We start from the raw sequence: 15,987 nt of genomic DNA, 5'->3' as shown, positions 1-15,987 counted from the left end.
AAAGAAATAGTATAGAAATAAATAGAATGACAATGAAAGAATCGAGAATAGCACGCGATTACACAGCGTTACGAGGAGTCGTCGGAAGACGCTTGCGACATCTAGTCGCATATTGGCATGACGTATGTTTCGAGAATTATCGATCGCATATAAAAGCAATTGGTCGCGGCGTCTTCTTCACAAACGTGTACAACTGTTGACGGAGTTATATTGGTCAAACAAGAGGAAGAAAAGCGATAGCACGTCTATATTTCAGATCGTTTCGAACGTTTCTCTACACGAGACGATTTAACGTGAAATAGACATGACGACGAACAAGCTGAGTTTCAAGGTGTACCTGGTGAACGAGGATCCATGGACCTGCACGGAAGTGCGCAGATTCGGCATTGACGTTGATGTCGCGACGAATTTCATGTATCTGCGCGAGAAACTGCAGACCATCTTCCCAGATCTGCGGGGCAAGAGATTCAATGTCACCTGGAAAGGTAAGTTCTTTGTATTTTTCTTTTTTTTTTCTTCTCGTTGAGGAATTCAACAGTGATGCTCGTTGACGTCAATAATTGATGTTTATCAAAGATCTTGTATACTGGATGCTTTCCATTTAGTAACATAAGTTCCATTTAATAACACATTTTATTCTTGGCATTCGAAGAACAAAGATAAAACAACACATATGTCGACTTATATTATTAAATGGAATACTAATTGCAATTATTCAACTTGGTTTTATATTGATAGATGATGAAAATGAAACTATTACCATATCCACCGATGAGGAATTGGAGATCGCATTGCATGAGATGGGTAAAAATATGATCTGTAAACTCTATATCATGTCGCAATCAGAGCAAGAGACAATAGACATGTCAAAGATAGAAAAAATACAACATCCTGGCGTAATATGTGATGTGTGTGATAAGGCTATATGTGGTTTTCGTTTCAAATGCATGCAATGTGCAGATTATGACTTATGCATTGACTGCATGACACTCGGCAATCATACAGAGCATTACATGGTCCGTATGACTCAGCCAATCGTGTGGTCAAGCTATCACGCCCGTCGTCTTGCTCATCACGTACGCAAGTTCGTGAAGAAGGCGGCGCACCATTGCAAAGAAGACGAGCGTAAATGCAATGAATCCCATAAGAACAAGAACAAGAGAGGTAGCTGTCCAGTGTTCAACGCAGATGGTAAATTTGATCTTATTGATCCATCTATTATAAACTCACTGGAGAATTTTATAATAGACATTTGTGCTGGTCCATCAGACGAAAATCAAGAGCGGAAGCGGACTAAGGAGCAGTACAGGGAACCATCTGCTGAGGCTGCAACTGAGGCGACAGAAGACTCGCAGCAAGAAGCTACCAGGCACTCCTTCTCGCAGCTGCTAAAGATCGTCGAGGACAATATCTCCAACATTTCACAATTTCTAGATCCACTCGGCATCAATGTCACTGTGATGGCTGACAATGACTCCTCTAATAAAAAATCTGCAGACAGCACTCAGAAAACTAACACACAAAAGCCCGAGACCCGTGCATCTACATCAGAGGATTCTGCCAAGAAGTTCCCAGGTGAAGGAAAAAAATTACGTAACGATCCAATAAATACTGCAGCTGCTCCTTTGGATAACGCACAAAAAGATTCAACAGCTGCAGCGGTAGCACCTCCAACTACACCAGCAACAGTAACCTCTGCTGAACAAGCAGCTGAAGCCGAGGAATGGACGATGATACAACGTGAAAGCCCTAGTATCAGCCGCACCTCTTCTACTTCTTCCTCGAATGGCACTTTGCCTAAGCAGGTATACTTCATATATATATATATATATATGCAAAATAAATAGTAGGTGATTAGCACGTATAGTTAATAAAATATAATTAAAAGTTATAAGATATTTAAAACATACAATCATAAATGTTCTAGATATAATTACACAATATTAAAGTATTAGAATATAATTAATAAATGTGATAATCTAATACACACACACACACACACACACACAGTCTCTCTCTCTCTCTATATATATATATACATATATATATATATATATATATATATGTATATATATATACACATACAAAAATTAGAATTCGAAAAACTGATAAGAAACTTACAAATCATTACTTTACTAACATTAAAAATCGTTCCTAATTCTAATAGCATTGATTGTTCAATTTAATTTATGAATACAATCATTGTGTCTAGTATTACTTCATAAGTCCTAAATCTTCTTTATTGCGCAAGTGTATCATGTGTTCAGAATACCTTATCTTACAGGCTATACCATCCACGCCGTCAGCACCTATGGCAGAGCCAGAAAAATCATCGTCAAATCAGAAAATCTATCCACCCTTACCTGAAGAAGTAAGAACTGAGTTTTATCATCCAAATCCCAAGATTCAGAACGCCGTAGAAGCGATGATGGCGATGGGATTCACCAACGAGGGTTCATGGCTTACCCATCTGTTAGTTGCACAAAATGGTGACATCGACAAGGCACTGGATGTAATACATCCGGTACGCCGTCATTAGGAGAGATGGGGCCAAAATTTTAGTTAACGATAGTTTACATATAATTAACAACAAAAATAACAATTAACATAGTCTATGCTTTCCATGGTTGGTATGATAGTTTGTAATTATTATTCATTATATAGCGTCTTTTTTTATATTGTTGGATTTATTCTACGTACACTATGATTGTTTTTAAAAATTTGAGTAAGACATAACGTTAAAAACTTATTTTTAATAAATTGTCTCGATAATATTTCTTTGCATCTGTATTGTTAATCACATGGAAAACGAAAAATCCGGGTTCGATTCCCGGTCCAGAGAAAATTGCGCTTGATAACTCTCACTCGAAGTGTTACCTGTATTATTAAATTTATGTTGCACACACGTATTACGCCTATGGTTTCAAAAAATGTACTACGATATTCGTTTATGCAATGTATGTTATACCTATATTCTTTAATATACCTTTTACATAAGAAACTAAAATATCTTTGGTGACTGGAATATTCTGTACTGTTATATTTTATTTTAATAAAGTGACCATGATATTGAAGGTAAATGTTTCTTTTTAATTTTAAATGCTCTATTAATTAAAAAAAAATATCCCAAATTTTTTTGGAATTAAAAGTAATATTTATTAAAACCAAAATGCTAAAAGCTTTAAAAATTTTATTATAAATATCTCAATATTCAATTACTTTTATAAGAATTTACAATGGTCCATTAAGACCAGTGGATTTTTATTAGTAACTAATTCTAATTCTCTTTGACCGCTGGGTGTTATGTTCCTGATCCATTTGCGATCCTTATAATATTCTATCATACTATCAAATTCCGCGGGGTTGTAGTCATCCACTTCAATAGGAACAAAAGGATCCAGATGCTCGAAGCCTTCTTTACCAAGTAAATATCTGGGAAGATAGGAGTCTCGTCGTTCCTAAAAATAAAAGATTTTTTTCCTTGCATATTATTATGCATTTATTCGTTTAATGCTAAAGATTTTCCTGAATTTTAGTTTAAATATAAAACAATAATGTTTTCTTTATCGCAAATCCAACTATCTATTAAATTAAATATTCAGATAAAGGAATGCCTAATTACGCAATATAAATTGTTACCTTATTTGCTTTTTCATCTACTGATAATACAATTGCACCGTTACACCAATCATCTTTTGTTATATTCCAAAACGGTATCGCTAGCGACACTTGTTTGGGCAGAACCATCATCTTGTTATCGTCGAAGATGCGCGTGTGATTCGTTGTAAATGCGTTGAATCCGTCTATCATAACTATTGTCTTGCACTTCCCTGCAGTACTGGCGAGCTTTATCTCTTTTATCAACGCATCCACCACGCCACAAGCGTATTTCATGCGATCTATGCCAAAGTTGATAAGTTCTAAGATGGGAGTACCTCGGGAAGTAGTTTCGCGTTGATTCCAAACATAATCCTTGGTTGCTTTAAGCTGTAAAACAAGCACATTAAATATATAGCCAGCACAGTGATATTCAGGAGATACATACGTCTAATTGTGAAAGTAACTTCGAGTTTTGAGTTTTGAACTGTCTCAACCACATCCCAGCGTCAATCGGCAAATCCATGCATCCTGGAGAAAGTACCGAAGTTGCAACTTCCTTCATATCCTTAAACCAATGCGCACCTGAGAAACAAATGGCACTTAGTACAGTTTAATGAGATGAAACCTAATAAATCATTTACATGAAAAAAACATACCCCAATATACATGTACAAGTAAATAATTCTGCATAAAAGCATAATGCAGTATGTGACTCAATATAATACTTTTTCCTGTTCCAAATTTCCCATCTATTTAATATGTAAGGATTTTCTTATATTAATTGTTGTTGATGCTCTTTTTTTAACATAAAATATATCTATGAAAACAGTATATTAGTGAGAAAAACAAAGTATAGAAAAAAACAGAGCGATTTTACAATCTTGCAATATAAAACAAATAATTTTAATATCAATTCATATCCAACCAATTTCATATTCATTCAATTTCAAATAATTTCATATCCAAAAGGATACATAACACATATTTATTGACAGGTCTTGTATGGTCAGTTTGACTGAGATAAGACATAACTTCGATCGCAGGTTGTCTAATCAATATCGCACACTCTTGAAAAGTGGTGACTTGCTTTATAAATATGCGAGGCAAGCCACCATACTGAAAGAGTTCTTGCTGAATGTTTTTTGGCACTGTATAAAGTCTAGCAATGTGATCTGTATTATGATTAACTGGATTGTTTTCTGTTGTGCGAAACAAGCATGCTTGAAATGCTTGCTCATCGTTCACCTTAATAGCTGTACCAAATTTTCTACCATATGTTTTATATATTCCCCTTAGAAGCGAATCTGCAATCAGAATATTTCACACTAATAAAGTACTATAGATGTTACTTAACAAGTTAATAGATTGAGTCAATTTAAGTTTGGCAACTATTACAAATGTCATCTTGTGGATCAACTTATTTTCGCTATCATTAGTTGCACAGAATCATAATCACGTAAACAAAATTTACAAGAGAAAAAACAACTAGGCTACAGATATTACAAGTATATGTAGAATATTATTGATCGAACTAATATTAACAAATTAAAAGTCAATGTATAAAAACTTACATGAGCGTAAAGACATTGCGTTGCTTTTTTTCTCTTTCAAAACAAAGTACTTTTGACTGTAATTATCCTGAACTTTCGAAAAAATATAATGCGTCCTACAACGTTATATGCACATTTGACATAACCTCAAATGTGCTTGTCCTCCAGATGTATTCCGTACGGTTCTGCGCAGATTCCAAATACGGCCATTTAAACATATGTGTCGCGATAATTTTGAAATGACAGCTTGAGACATCAAAATGAATATTTGCCAAATAAAAACATGTAAAAATAGTCATTGAAAAGAAGAATTTAGAAATATACATTTTTATCGCATCCAAAAAAAGAAGGCGTTAATATTAAATTGAGAAAAGTTTGTGGAAAATTAAGTTTTATTATGACAAAAGATAAAACCAAATTCGTTACATATTATATTATAAGTAAATATAATTAAAAACACAAAAATAAATCAAATAATAATGATATAATGTTTATAGGCGTATCTCATCGGTTATGATAAAAAATAAAACCAAATTCATTGGGTGCATTCAATATTACAACCTCACTGAGCGCTTAGTAAGCGGTCAATACTAAATGCATCCATTATATTATATATATTGTATAGCAAATATAATTAAAAATTATAATGATATAATGTTTAATTCAAATAATTACATGATGGCATATAGGCTGCGTTCCGTTTCACGCATAATATGCATGATGTATCATTTTATCCTTGTCGTTCACCGAATGTTAAACGAGGATAAAATTAAATTAAAACGCAGCCATAATGATCACTTTCTCATTGCATTCAGCAGAATATTTATTTTGCAACTGTTATTAGAGAATTTTATATAACTTTCTCAAAAATCCTGTAACTTTTCTTACAATCGTACTGCAACTTAAGTTAAGTGCAGGCAATAACTTGTAATAATAATCATTGAAATATGTTTATATCAACTAAGTAGAGAACCCATACTGATTTCTGCGTTTCAACGACGTTACTGTCTGCACTTTTAAGTTACAGTATGGTTGTAAGAAAAGTTACAAAATTTTTGAGTAAGTTATGTATAAATATGTATAAACATACATAAACACACATAAATATTCATAAACATATTAGGTGTTGGAATTAATTCGTAGCGTTTTACAAGTGATGGGAAGTACTTTCATTAATGTATTTTTTAATGCTCATGTGAAATAAATAACATTCTTTCATTAAAAAACGCTACGAATTAATTCCAACACCTAATATATATAATTATATACGAAATACATGTCCATACATGTTTATATATTCTTCTTTCTTTTGTAAAATTACTTTTTAATGTAATAGAAATAATAATAGTAATGTAAAAACATAAAAGATAATTAAAGGAAGAATTTTTGTATTGTTTGTTTTAGAAAAAAATAAGTTTGGAAAAATGTAAAAAAAATCATACATAATTATGCATAATTTTATATATAATTATACATAAATAATTTTTTTATATTTCTATAAACTTGATTTTTTTCTAAAATAAATAGTGCGAAAATTATCTTTTTAATTGTTTTTAATGTTTTCACTTTTACTATTATTATTTCTATTACACTAAAAAGTAAGTTTACAAAAAAAAGAATGTATGAACATATATGGTCATATTTCATATATAATTACCGGGTTTGCATTTGATCTAATTTGGAATTAATTTCGTAAATAAATTATTGAAGCACAACTCGCAGCGATTTATTTACGATGCGAATAAGGATTTTATTCACTTTATTTCAATCGATTTCAATGTACTAATTTTTTACTTAAGTTATTATTAAATTATAATGATAATTTTCGATTTCTACAAACAAAAATACACAAAAAACATAGAAACGATCTCAGAGCTATGACGAAACTCTCAATTTTTAACTTTTAGTAGCACAAACATTTGCGCAATGATGTTCACGTTACATTGCCCGTTCGATCTTTTCTTTAGGTATTTTTCATTTGATGACACAAGTCGACACAGACGTCGTTCTATTTTTCTTGATATTCAGAGAGTGACAAAGATAGAACGATACTTGTATCGACTTGTGTCATTAAATGGAAAGCACCTTTTTGTGTCTTTATAAACTTGGCGTGACACCGCTACAGCGTCGATCTATATTAAATATCTACTACTTATAAACATACATTTTAAAAAGATATCGATCCATGAAAAGAAAATTTACTATCATATATCCGTTTTATAATACCCGTTTATTTTGATCAATTTATTCTACAAGGCTATTTCTATTTAAAAAAAGATTGTATCTTTCTAGGAAAAAATATTTTATGTATAATTTTATATATAATTATATATAAATATATATTTGTTATATATAATTATATGTGTTCATTTATACAATTGTATAAAATTATATATAAAACAAATTTTTCCAAAAATATATATATTTTATTACAATAATGATTAATTAACTTATACATTATCTGAGACATAATATTTTCCACGATTACAGTTAAATCGCGATTAATAATGCCAAAAGCTAATAAAAATGCAAAAAAGAGATAACAAAAATTAATCCATCAACTTTATTTTCTTAAAAATTATTGTAAGTAATATCCTTGACGCGACGCTTTTGTCACAAATTATATTACACAACAATTTTATTGTATGTTAATTTCATATTATGTCAACAATCTAGAGTCAAAAGTACAAAAAATCCTTTGTCATATACTAATTGAATTATTAGCTTTTTTACAATCAATTTTGAATGATAACTAGTCCCAATCTCCTATAATAATGAAGTAATATATACGTATATATGCTTTTTTCCATAATCCATATCTATATAAGCCAGTACCTGTGCCATTCTTGTTTTTCATTCAATATATAAAAAGCTAAATTTTAACAATGAATTATAAGACAGAAGGCAAATAAACTTAAATCAAATTTTGAATAAATGAATAATTATTATTCTTAATTATGGATAATTCTTAATAAATTATATTATTATTACAAGAATTATTAGGTGTTGGAATTAATTCGTAGCGTTTTTAATGAAAGAATGTTATTTATTTCACATGAGCATTAAAAAATACATTAATGAAAGTACTTCCCATCACTTGTAAAACGCTACGAATTAATTCCAACACCTAATAATTTTATGTATTTTTAATTTACAAAAAACATTATATTGTGTTAACTTCTATATATTACATAAAATACGTTATCGAAGTTATTAACTTCAACTCAAGTCGACATGTGGTTAAAAGTGTTATAAATAAAAAATATCCATTACATACCTTAGGACCTATTATAAATACATAATGTTGCAAGAATAGTTACGTTTATAGTCGTTTATCGTTCTGTAATAATACATTAAAAAAATTCCGCGTAAAATAAGCAAGCTAATCTGGATCATCTGTGTGTTTATTCTGTCACTCAGTACTTGTTAGTTGATGTGTATATACTTCATCCTCCACAACATAAGCATCTTACCTACAGTAATTCTTACAAAGTTTCTAGAGGATCTGCAAGAACTATTTTTGAAATTCTTATAAAAGATATTAACACACGTTTGTGTCTCGTGCAGTAAGAATTAATTCAAATTATTTGCCGACGACCTGGAAACTATGACAAAGACGGTACAAACAGCACTAGCACCATTATTGATCATCGGCTCGTTCTGCGGTTTGGGTTTATTTGAATATCCTCTTGGACATCCTAAACTGTATCTTTCTTGCCTATATATCTTAACCATATGGAGCTTTTTTACGTACTTTATTTACTATCCAGGCATCTCCGTCGTTATTAATATGTTATATATTTCACCATTCTCGAGTATCGCAACATTGTACATCATGACATATATCATAGTATTGATCACCGCGATTATATCGATACTTGTTAGCTTCTTTTATTTTAAGGTAAAAGTTTTTAAATGTTCACAATCCCTAATATTACTTTTAACATTTCTTAATTTTTCTTTAATTATTTTTTTCATTGAAAGCATTAAAAGAGTCTTAATCTCACAATTATAAAAATACAAAGAAATTATATAAATACAAAGAACCCCGCACAAATCTTATAGAAAATGGGTTTCGATAAAATTGCTGTAATATTTTTTTAGCTCATGTCAAGTTGATTAAAAGTCTTCGAGAACACAACCCTCTAAATGCTTTAGATTTTGTATAGCTCAATTTTAATGTTTATATTATTATTTATTCTAAACAAAATACGTTTGATAAAATTAATGTTTATATTTATATTACCAAATAAACTTTTAACATAACATTTTAAAATCTTATGTTTCAAATATCTTTCTTATAACTTCTTTATCTATTACATTTCCTATACACAATAATCATTTTTATTCAAATATGAAATTTCCATTCATATCGTATAATCGATCAACATGATTTTTTGAAGGAATTGAAAATGTGCTTACATGAACTTTCCTTAGTGGACAATACAATAGAAGCAATCGGTGCGCCAAAGAAGTACCAACGGTTACGTAAATGGATAATTCGAATAATAATTGGATGGATTGTATTAGGTGTTGGAATTAATTCGTAGCGTTTTACAAGTGATGGGAAGTACTTTCATTAATGTATTTTTTAATGCTCATGTGAAATAAATAACATTCTTTCATTAAAAAACGCTACGAATTAATTCCAACACCTAATATATATTTTTTATAAATTAGCAGCAAGTGCTAATTTTGATTTTATTAAAGGATATAACGTAGATCTTCGTAATATTTATGAACCGTTTGTAGTGGAACATCCGAGTAATGTACATATCTTAAGTACTCTAATTTGGGGAACTATCCTTGGGTTAGTAAATATGTAAACATTTATTTCGTAAGCAATTTTTTATTGACAGTGTGCATCAACATTTATAGTCTGTGAAATATGTAAAAATTTTTTAAAGCTGTTTAAGTACTACAATTTTATATAACATTTTATCGGTATTAGCATTAAAATTATAAAGAATGTATATAAGATAACTTAAATAGGAAAATGATAAAAGTTTATTCTATTAAACATATATATAGCAAATATAAAATATAATAAAATGTAAAAGACAAATAACAAAATTCTAATTTATTCTGGCTTTAATTATTTATTAACGCAATTAAAATATACGTATATAATGTGTATATATATATATATATATATATATATATATATATATCTTAATTTTAATGACAAAAAAATATCTAAATCTCTCTCATTCAATTCAGATACACAAGCTCCAGATTTGATGAAGTCAATGATCGTTTACATGTATTCTACTTTGATCTTTTCGAAAATAATGCGGACTATAGAAGACAAAACAGATTCATTTCGGTGTATCAACGGATAACAGAAACTGAGGATCGCAAGCAATATATATGGATTATAATGTAATTTTTTAAAAAATGTTACATACACATCACACGCATATATATGTATGTATGTATGTATGTATGTATACGGTGTGTCTCATTTTAACTTTCACATCGTAATATATATACATATATTATATATATATACATATACATATATTAGATGTATCAAAAGTCTGAAAACGTCGAAGGCAAAGCATTTTTAAGAAAAATGTTTCAGACAAAAGTTGTAGGGTTTAAAAAGATCTATTCACATTCCCTTGATCTTGAGTGGTATCGCCAAGACCAAGTCAAGGTCACGTCGACTTTTTTAAATGGAACTCCCTATTTTTGATTTGTTTTTATAATTTTTATGGTGTCTTTATGGTTTAATTATATTAATTACGATATCTTTATAGGCACGTCCACCTACATCTATGCCTTATATCTCGTAAACTAAACAAAGTATTCAAAAGGCCAATGTTACTTCAAATGTTATGGTTCTTTATAAAAACTACAAGTATCAGTATCAATATACATACGACGCTTATATCTAATCAGGATGATTCAACACTTGAATTTACTTTGGAAGATATATATGAATGTTTTAATTTCATTCTGTATAGCATCTTATTTCTTACATTAAACTATATATGTGAAACTATTTACTATAAGGTATAGCAAAATTAAAACATTACTAAATATTTATAACTAGAATTATAAGCACAAACAACAATTTTGCAACTTTAAAATTACACATATCAAAGTTTTTTTTCCAAATAACGCTACCTTTTGAGCGTAAAATTTTCGATTTTAATAAAAACTTTCATATTGTTTTAAAACAATTTCAGATAAACAAGACAGTAGCAATTCTTCACAAATTGTCCAATTATAATCTGAATAAGGAGTTACGTAAAGAGGTAAATAGTTACAACAAGATCTCATATAGAATTTTAATTATTCTATGCGTAATTTTACTAACTCTCATGAAAATTCACAAATTTGCACAAATTTCATCGAATAATTATGTACAAAGTTGGGACATTATAAAACAACAATTATGTTATTTGTTTATATATGTTAAGATACTTATACTAACATCATAGGATACGTATGTTAGAAAAAATTTTATTAATTATTTTTTATTGTATATGCAAAAGAATATTTGAAATTTATTGATATACTATTAATGTCTTATAAAATAAATATTTATGCATTTTGATACATAAAATAGAAAATATTTTATAAAACTTTTGCAATTAGTGTTACACATATAAGTAATCTAAAATATATAAAAGAATATACTATTAAATCCATAATGCTGAATTATATCCAATTGAGTTATGAGATCCATTTGAGTTATTTTCAATCATTTCTATAGATCGCCACTATTTTTCTCTCAATATGCCGTTAACTTAAATGAAATAATGAAATTAATTCAACAGAATCCGTGAAAATTTTTCTTGTAATTTTTATATGAATTGAACATTTTTCAGAAATACTCAGAAATATTCGGAAAGTTTATATCTTCTCTCAGAATTTTTTGTACAAATAAATTCTGAAATATTTTGAGATTTCTCATAATTTAAAAAAAATTTTTTAATTTTTTAGATTTTATAACATTTCATCAAAAATTATAATTACTAAAAATCTTAGAAATTTTACGATATTTCATAATTAACATATATTAAAAATTCTGAGAAAAGATATAAATCTTCTTAGAAGATTCCAATTCGTATAAAAAATGTGACCAAGTTATAAAATTACATAGAAATTCTGAAAAATTATATAAAAAATTCTGAGAAAAATTTTCATCAGAGAATATATTAAATTTGTCTAAAATTTAATTATTAATACAAACGCAATTTATTCTAAAACTGAAAAATGGATTAATTTTAACACATATTAAAGTTAAAAATAACAACATATTATTTAAATGATAGGGTTGCTCCTTTGATATTTAACAATTAATATACATTTAACGTTTTATAGTAGTGTCTTAATTTTTTACATGGTCATTTAATAGAATTTATGCGTGTTTCCGAACTTTCATGAAAGTATATCTAACGTTAGTAGTGTATATCTAACGTTTTATTCAATTATTTAATTTCAATTAGATTTTACAATTTATATTGCAAATAAAACTCAGGGAGGTAAAATTTGGCGTGGGATATTTCTACTATGGATATATTTTCATTTGCCAGGTATGTCCTACATTAAATAAAATTGTAAGCATGTAATAAACATGTAACATACAATAAAACAGACACTTATATATCAAGCTTGCAAATTACATAAATATCTAAATGGCAACATTATATTGGAATCACTTCTTAATTTTATTTATTTTTCATTGTTATTTTGTCTAAAAATCTTCTTTTACATTTTTGTTTTAAATAATTCAACACAAATATTTTCATTAAGTATAATAAAAGTATATTTCTTCAGATGTACAATGGAGTTTTAGTTACCTTAATGACTTTAATACAGGTACATAATTCATAATACAGTGCAACAAGAAAAATATTTCAGAAGTGTAATAATACGTTTCCTCAAAATTATTTCTCGCTGAACGTAATACCGTTTGCAGAATTTGCTTAGCACGTCAGAATTTTGAGTAAATTGAAATGAAATGGTCCAAACATGGTTATTTGTAACATTTTTTGCGGCAAAAGAAGAACTGGTCTCTAAATAAATTCAACACCTGAAAGTATAATTCAAAAGCTTTCGAATGAATTTTTGTTCACGATCATACGACATTTTTACGACATTCATAAAGTTATGGCTATTTAAATTTTAGACTTTCGATAAAATTTTCAAGAAAGTTACATTATATTTATGCATGATATTGATGCATGTGTGTATGTGCGTGTCTGTGAGTGGCTAAAATTGTAAATTTATGAAATGTTACAGAAAATATAAAATTTGAACAGCTACAACTTGATGAAAAAGTCGCATGAAACAAAGTTCGTTTGAAAACTCTTGAATTACTTTCAGATGCCATTCAGTTTATTTAGAAATTACCTTGTAGTTGTCTTTTTGCCATAAAAAATGTTAAATGTGATAAAAACACCATTTTTGATCCCTTTCATTCCAATTTACTTAAAATTTTAGCAATTTATGCAAATTCTGCCAACGGCATCGTGTTCAGTGTGAAAAAAACCTTCGGGAAATGTACTCTCGCACTTCGGAGAGAAAAAAAGTGATTTTTTTGTCGTACTGTGTAGATCTTCTATTCTCTCTAATGCATGAGAAAAATGGTTTTGATTAAGTTTTGAGAGATATCAACGTACATAGTTGAATGCATTTTGATTATATTGAATTTAATTTTGTCATGACAATTTCTAGATTTTACAATGTTTGGTATTAAATAAACTTTACTATATTATAAGGATTATATTATAAAGCTATTTAAGCGTATAAAGCTTTTTTAACTATTTTTCAGTTGGATATGTTAGAAGATCATTAGACAGTGCAGTCAGGAGTGTTGCGAGCCCGGCATTTTGTTAAAGTCGTACCTAATATTCGCCAAATAATTGGTTATTCGATACATTATTACCGATACATATAATAGTAATATTCGGTCATGTGCCCTATATACTATATTCGTTGCATTTCTATTTTACAAAACTATTTTATATAATTTATGCATAAATTCCCTGATAAAAATAAAATGTAAAACAAGTCAATAAAGCATTAATTGGAGTGTAAAGAAAGTGTAAGGAATAACAGAAACGCAAAAGAAACCCGAAAGAAGCGAACATTGGAGCATGGAACGTAAAGAAAACAGAAAACAAAAAGCACATTGTAGAATAGGCTTAATAATACATTACGCATAACAATTAGAGGATCACTTTAAAACATTTTGCCGATCCATAAGAGACTGTCTTTTAGTTTCCATTAACTTCCAGCGAATCACACCACGAATATTACTGTAGCGTGCCTAGGAGCTGAGTTCAAATTTTAATCAAATTTTAAAACAAGCCCTATATTTTGCAAAATTTTGAATAACTACATATGAAATACAACCTTTTAAGATCGCCAAAATTTGCAGATTTTTAAGTGCTTCTCTAATTGTTGTACGTAGTACATATCATGGGAAAAAATATTATGTAAATGATATTATATTTTAGAGCTGGTAGATTTATGAAGTTCGTGGACGGCTGCGTCCACAGCCGTTATAGAAGTTCCAGGTGCCTTGCAAACTCTGTGACTATGTCCATAATTATGTATAATCTACCCAACAAACGAGAATGGATTGAAATGATTCAGATTTTCAGAAATATTAATTCACGAATGTTAAAATGAATGCATTTCAATCCTGAATGCATTTGTATTCATTTATAGGAATTGCATGGAGCATATCTCTATGCCTTTCAATCTAAAAAGAATATTAGCTTTTTCTGTGCACACAACACACACAATTGTGAATACTGTTTAATTCAAAATTTTGAATAGGCAATACAGTTTCCCAATTGCATCCAATTGAATCTAATTGAAACGAATTGAATCCAATTAAATCCAAAAAAAAGTATTTGCTATTTAAAATATGCATTCGGATAGAAAAAAATTTCAATCCATTTTAATTCCATTCTCGATGAAATACTGACCATTATGATCGCAGTTATTTCGTAGGAACACTTCGTCAAAATCATTATTTTAAAATGTATAAAATATAATGACAAAAACGTCAGCCAGATCGTGACGAGAAATATACTTCACAGTCCGTATGAGAACAATAATAATTATAACTAATGTAAAGCAAGAGGAGGATAATATCTGAAGATGGCTCAATATAAGAGCTGAAACGTAATAATATTTCTAGTAATAATGTTTCTATTATGTATGTATTTAACTCTTATTAATAATCTTTACGTTCATATGTAAAAAAATCGACTCTTATTTGTCCATTTATCGTTATATTGTTATTAATTAATATATATTAGGTGTTGGAATTAATTCGTAGCGTTTTTAAATGAAAGAATGTTATTTATTTCACATGAGCATTAAAAAATACATTAATGAAAGTACTTCCCATCACTTGTAAAACGCTACGAATTAATTCCAACACCTAATACATAATTCTTTCATGTTTTTAATAACATATAACCTCATTAAACGATTATCTTCATGGCTCAACTTATCCTTCGAGGATGCTTAACATGCTCCATAGATGAGGCATATTGATCTATTTTGCATCCTTATAATTAATGTAATTTTAATGACGTTATAATTAACGTAATTCTTTCTTATTTACGAAACATATTAAGAATTTATAAATACTTAATTATTAAGTCAGATAAACGTGGAACATTTTAAAGCATTTACTATTAGTCTAATATTATTCATACATAATTGTATGAAGATTTATAATAATTTAAAGAAAAGGTATCACAACTAGCCTCGCTTATTCTATACATTATTATAAATATATCTTTTTCTAATAACTTAAATATAAATTTATATTTTATTATACAATTTGATTTTTTTATAT

The 15,987-nt window shown here is 28.7% G+C and overlaps 3 protein-coding genes across 9 annotated transcripts; 2 read left to right on the top strand and 1 right to left on the bottom strand.

Moving 5' to 3' along the window:
• The first annotated feature begins 118 nt into the window (after window positions 1-118).
• Window positions 119-3,080, top strand: ref(2)P (refractory to sigma P). Of its 4 annotated transcripts, none has more exons than XM_011060011.2 (4): window positions 119-485; window positions 739-1,164; window positions 1,249-1,805; window positions 2,285-3,080. In XM_011060011.2, the coding sequence occupies exons 1-4, from the start codon at window positions 305-307 to the stop codon at window positions 2,537-2,539; spliced, it is 1,419 nt and encodes a 472-aa protein (XP_011058313.1). In that variant the 5' UTR covers window positions 119-304; the 3' UTR covers window positions 2,540-3,080. The 4 variants fall into 4 exon arrangements, with proteins under 4 accessions (XP_011058313.1, XP_011058312.1, XP_011058311.1 ...); XM_011060010.2 differs by having other exon boundaries at window positions 739-1,191; window positions 1,270-1,805; XM_011060009.2 differs by having other exon boundaries at window positions 739-1,191.
• A 51-nt stretch (window positions 3,081-3,131) lies between these two features.
• Window positions 3,132-5,335, bottom strand: mRpS29 (mitochondrial ribosomal protein S29). The gene is made up of 6 exons (XM_011060012.2): window positions 5,172-5,335; window positions 4,575-4,904; window positions 4,257-4,349; window positions 4,046-4,182; window positions 3,640-3,987; window positions 3,132-3,458 (listed from the first exon to the last, which is right to left on the bottom strand). The coding sequence occupies exons 1-6, from the start codon at window positions 5,185-5,187 to the stop codon at window positions 3,222-3,224; spliced, it is 1,161 nt and encodes a 386-aa protein (XP_011058314.1). The 5' UTR covers window positions 5,188-5,335; the 3' UTR covers window positions 3,132-3,221.
• Window positions 5,336-8,556: 3,221 nt separating this feature from the next.
• On the top strand, window positions 8,557-14,239 carry LOC147910029 (uncharacterized). 4 transcript variants are annotated; one of them, XM_087404980.1, is made up of 10 exons: window positions 8,557-8,815; window positions 8,921-9,051; window positions 9,554-9,638; window positions 9,861-9,960; window positions 10,371-10,532; window positions 10,913-11,168; window positions 11,345-11,413; window positions 12,611-12,697; window positions 12,942-12,983; window positions 13,939-14,239. In XM_087404980.1, exons 1-10 carry the CDS (start codon window positions 8,758-8,760, stop codon window positions 13,960-13,962), a joined length of 1,014 nt encoding a protein of 337 aa, XP_087261106.1. In that variant the 5' UTR covers window positions 8,557-8,757; the 3' UTR covers window positions 13,963-14,239. The 4 variants fall into 4 exon arrangements, with proteins under 4 accessions (XP_087261106.1, XP_087261105.1, XP_087261103.1 ...); XM_087404979.1 differs by having other exon boundaries at window positions 8,557-9,051; window positions 9,903-9,960; XM_087404977.1 differs by having other exon boundaries at window positions 8,557-9,051.
• The last annotated feature ends 1,748 nt before the right edge of the window (window positions 14,240-15,987 follow it).

This window comes from Acromyrmex echinatior, chromosome 4 (genome assembly GCF_024713525.1).
Source record: "Acromyrmex echinatior isolate Ae372 chromosome 4, ASM2471352v2, whole genome shotgun sequence".
Classification (NCBI taxonomy): Eukaryota; Metazoa; Arthropoda; class Insecta; order Hymenoptera; family Formicidae; genus Acromyrmex; species Acromyrmex echinatior.
The sequence above is the reverse complement of the archived record's forward strand: the minus strand, read 5'-3'. Positions and strand labels throughout refer to the sequence as shown.

Excerpts from the sequence above, each read along its gene's own strand:
- mRpS29 (XM_011060012.2), bottom strand. Across the intron at positions 4,350-4,574 it reads TGTCAATAAATATGTGTTAT|ATGGGAAATTTGGAACAGGA; the intron begins GTATCCTTTTGG and ends CATATTAAATAG. Across the intron at positions 3,459-3,639 it reads TAGATGAAAAAGCAAATAAG|GAACGACGAGACTCCTATCT; the intron begins GTAACAATTTAT and ends TTTTATTTTTAG.
- LOC147910029 (XM_087404977.1), top strand. The coding sequence starts at position 8,758 with ATGACAAAGACGGTACAAACAGCACTAGCACCATTATTGATCATCGGC. Across the intron at positions 9,052-9,553 it reads TTAGCTTCTTTTATTTTAAG|GAATTGAAAATGTGCTTACA; the intron begins GTAAAAGTTTTT and ends GATTTTTTGAAG. Across the intron at positions 11,414-12,610 it reads ATAAGGAGTTACGTAAAGAG|ATTTTACAATTTATATTGCA; the intron begins GTAAATAGTTAC and ends AATTTCAATTAG.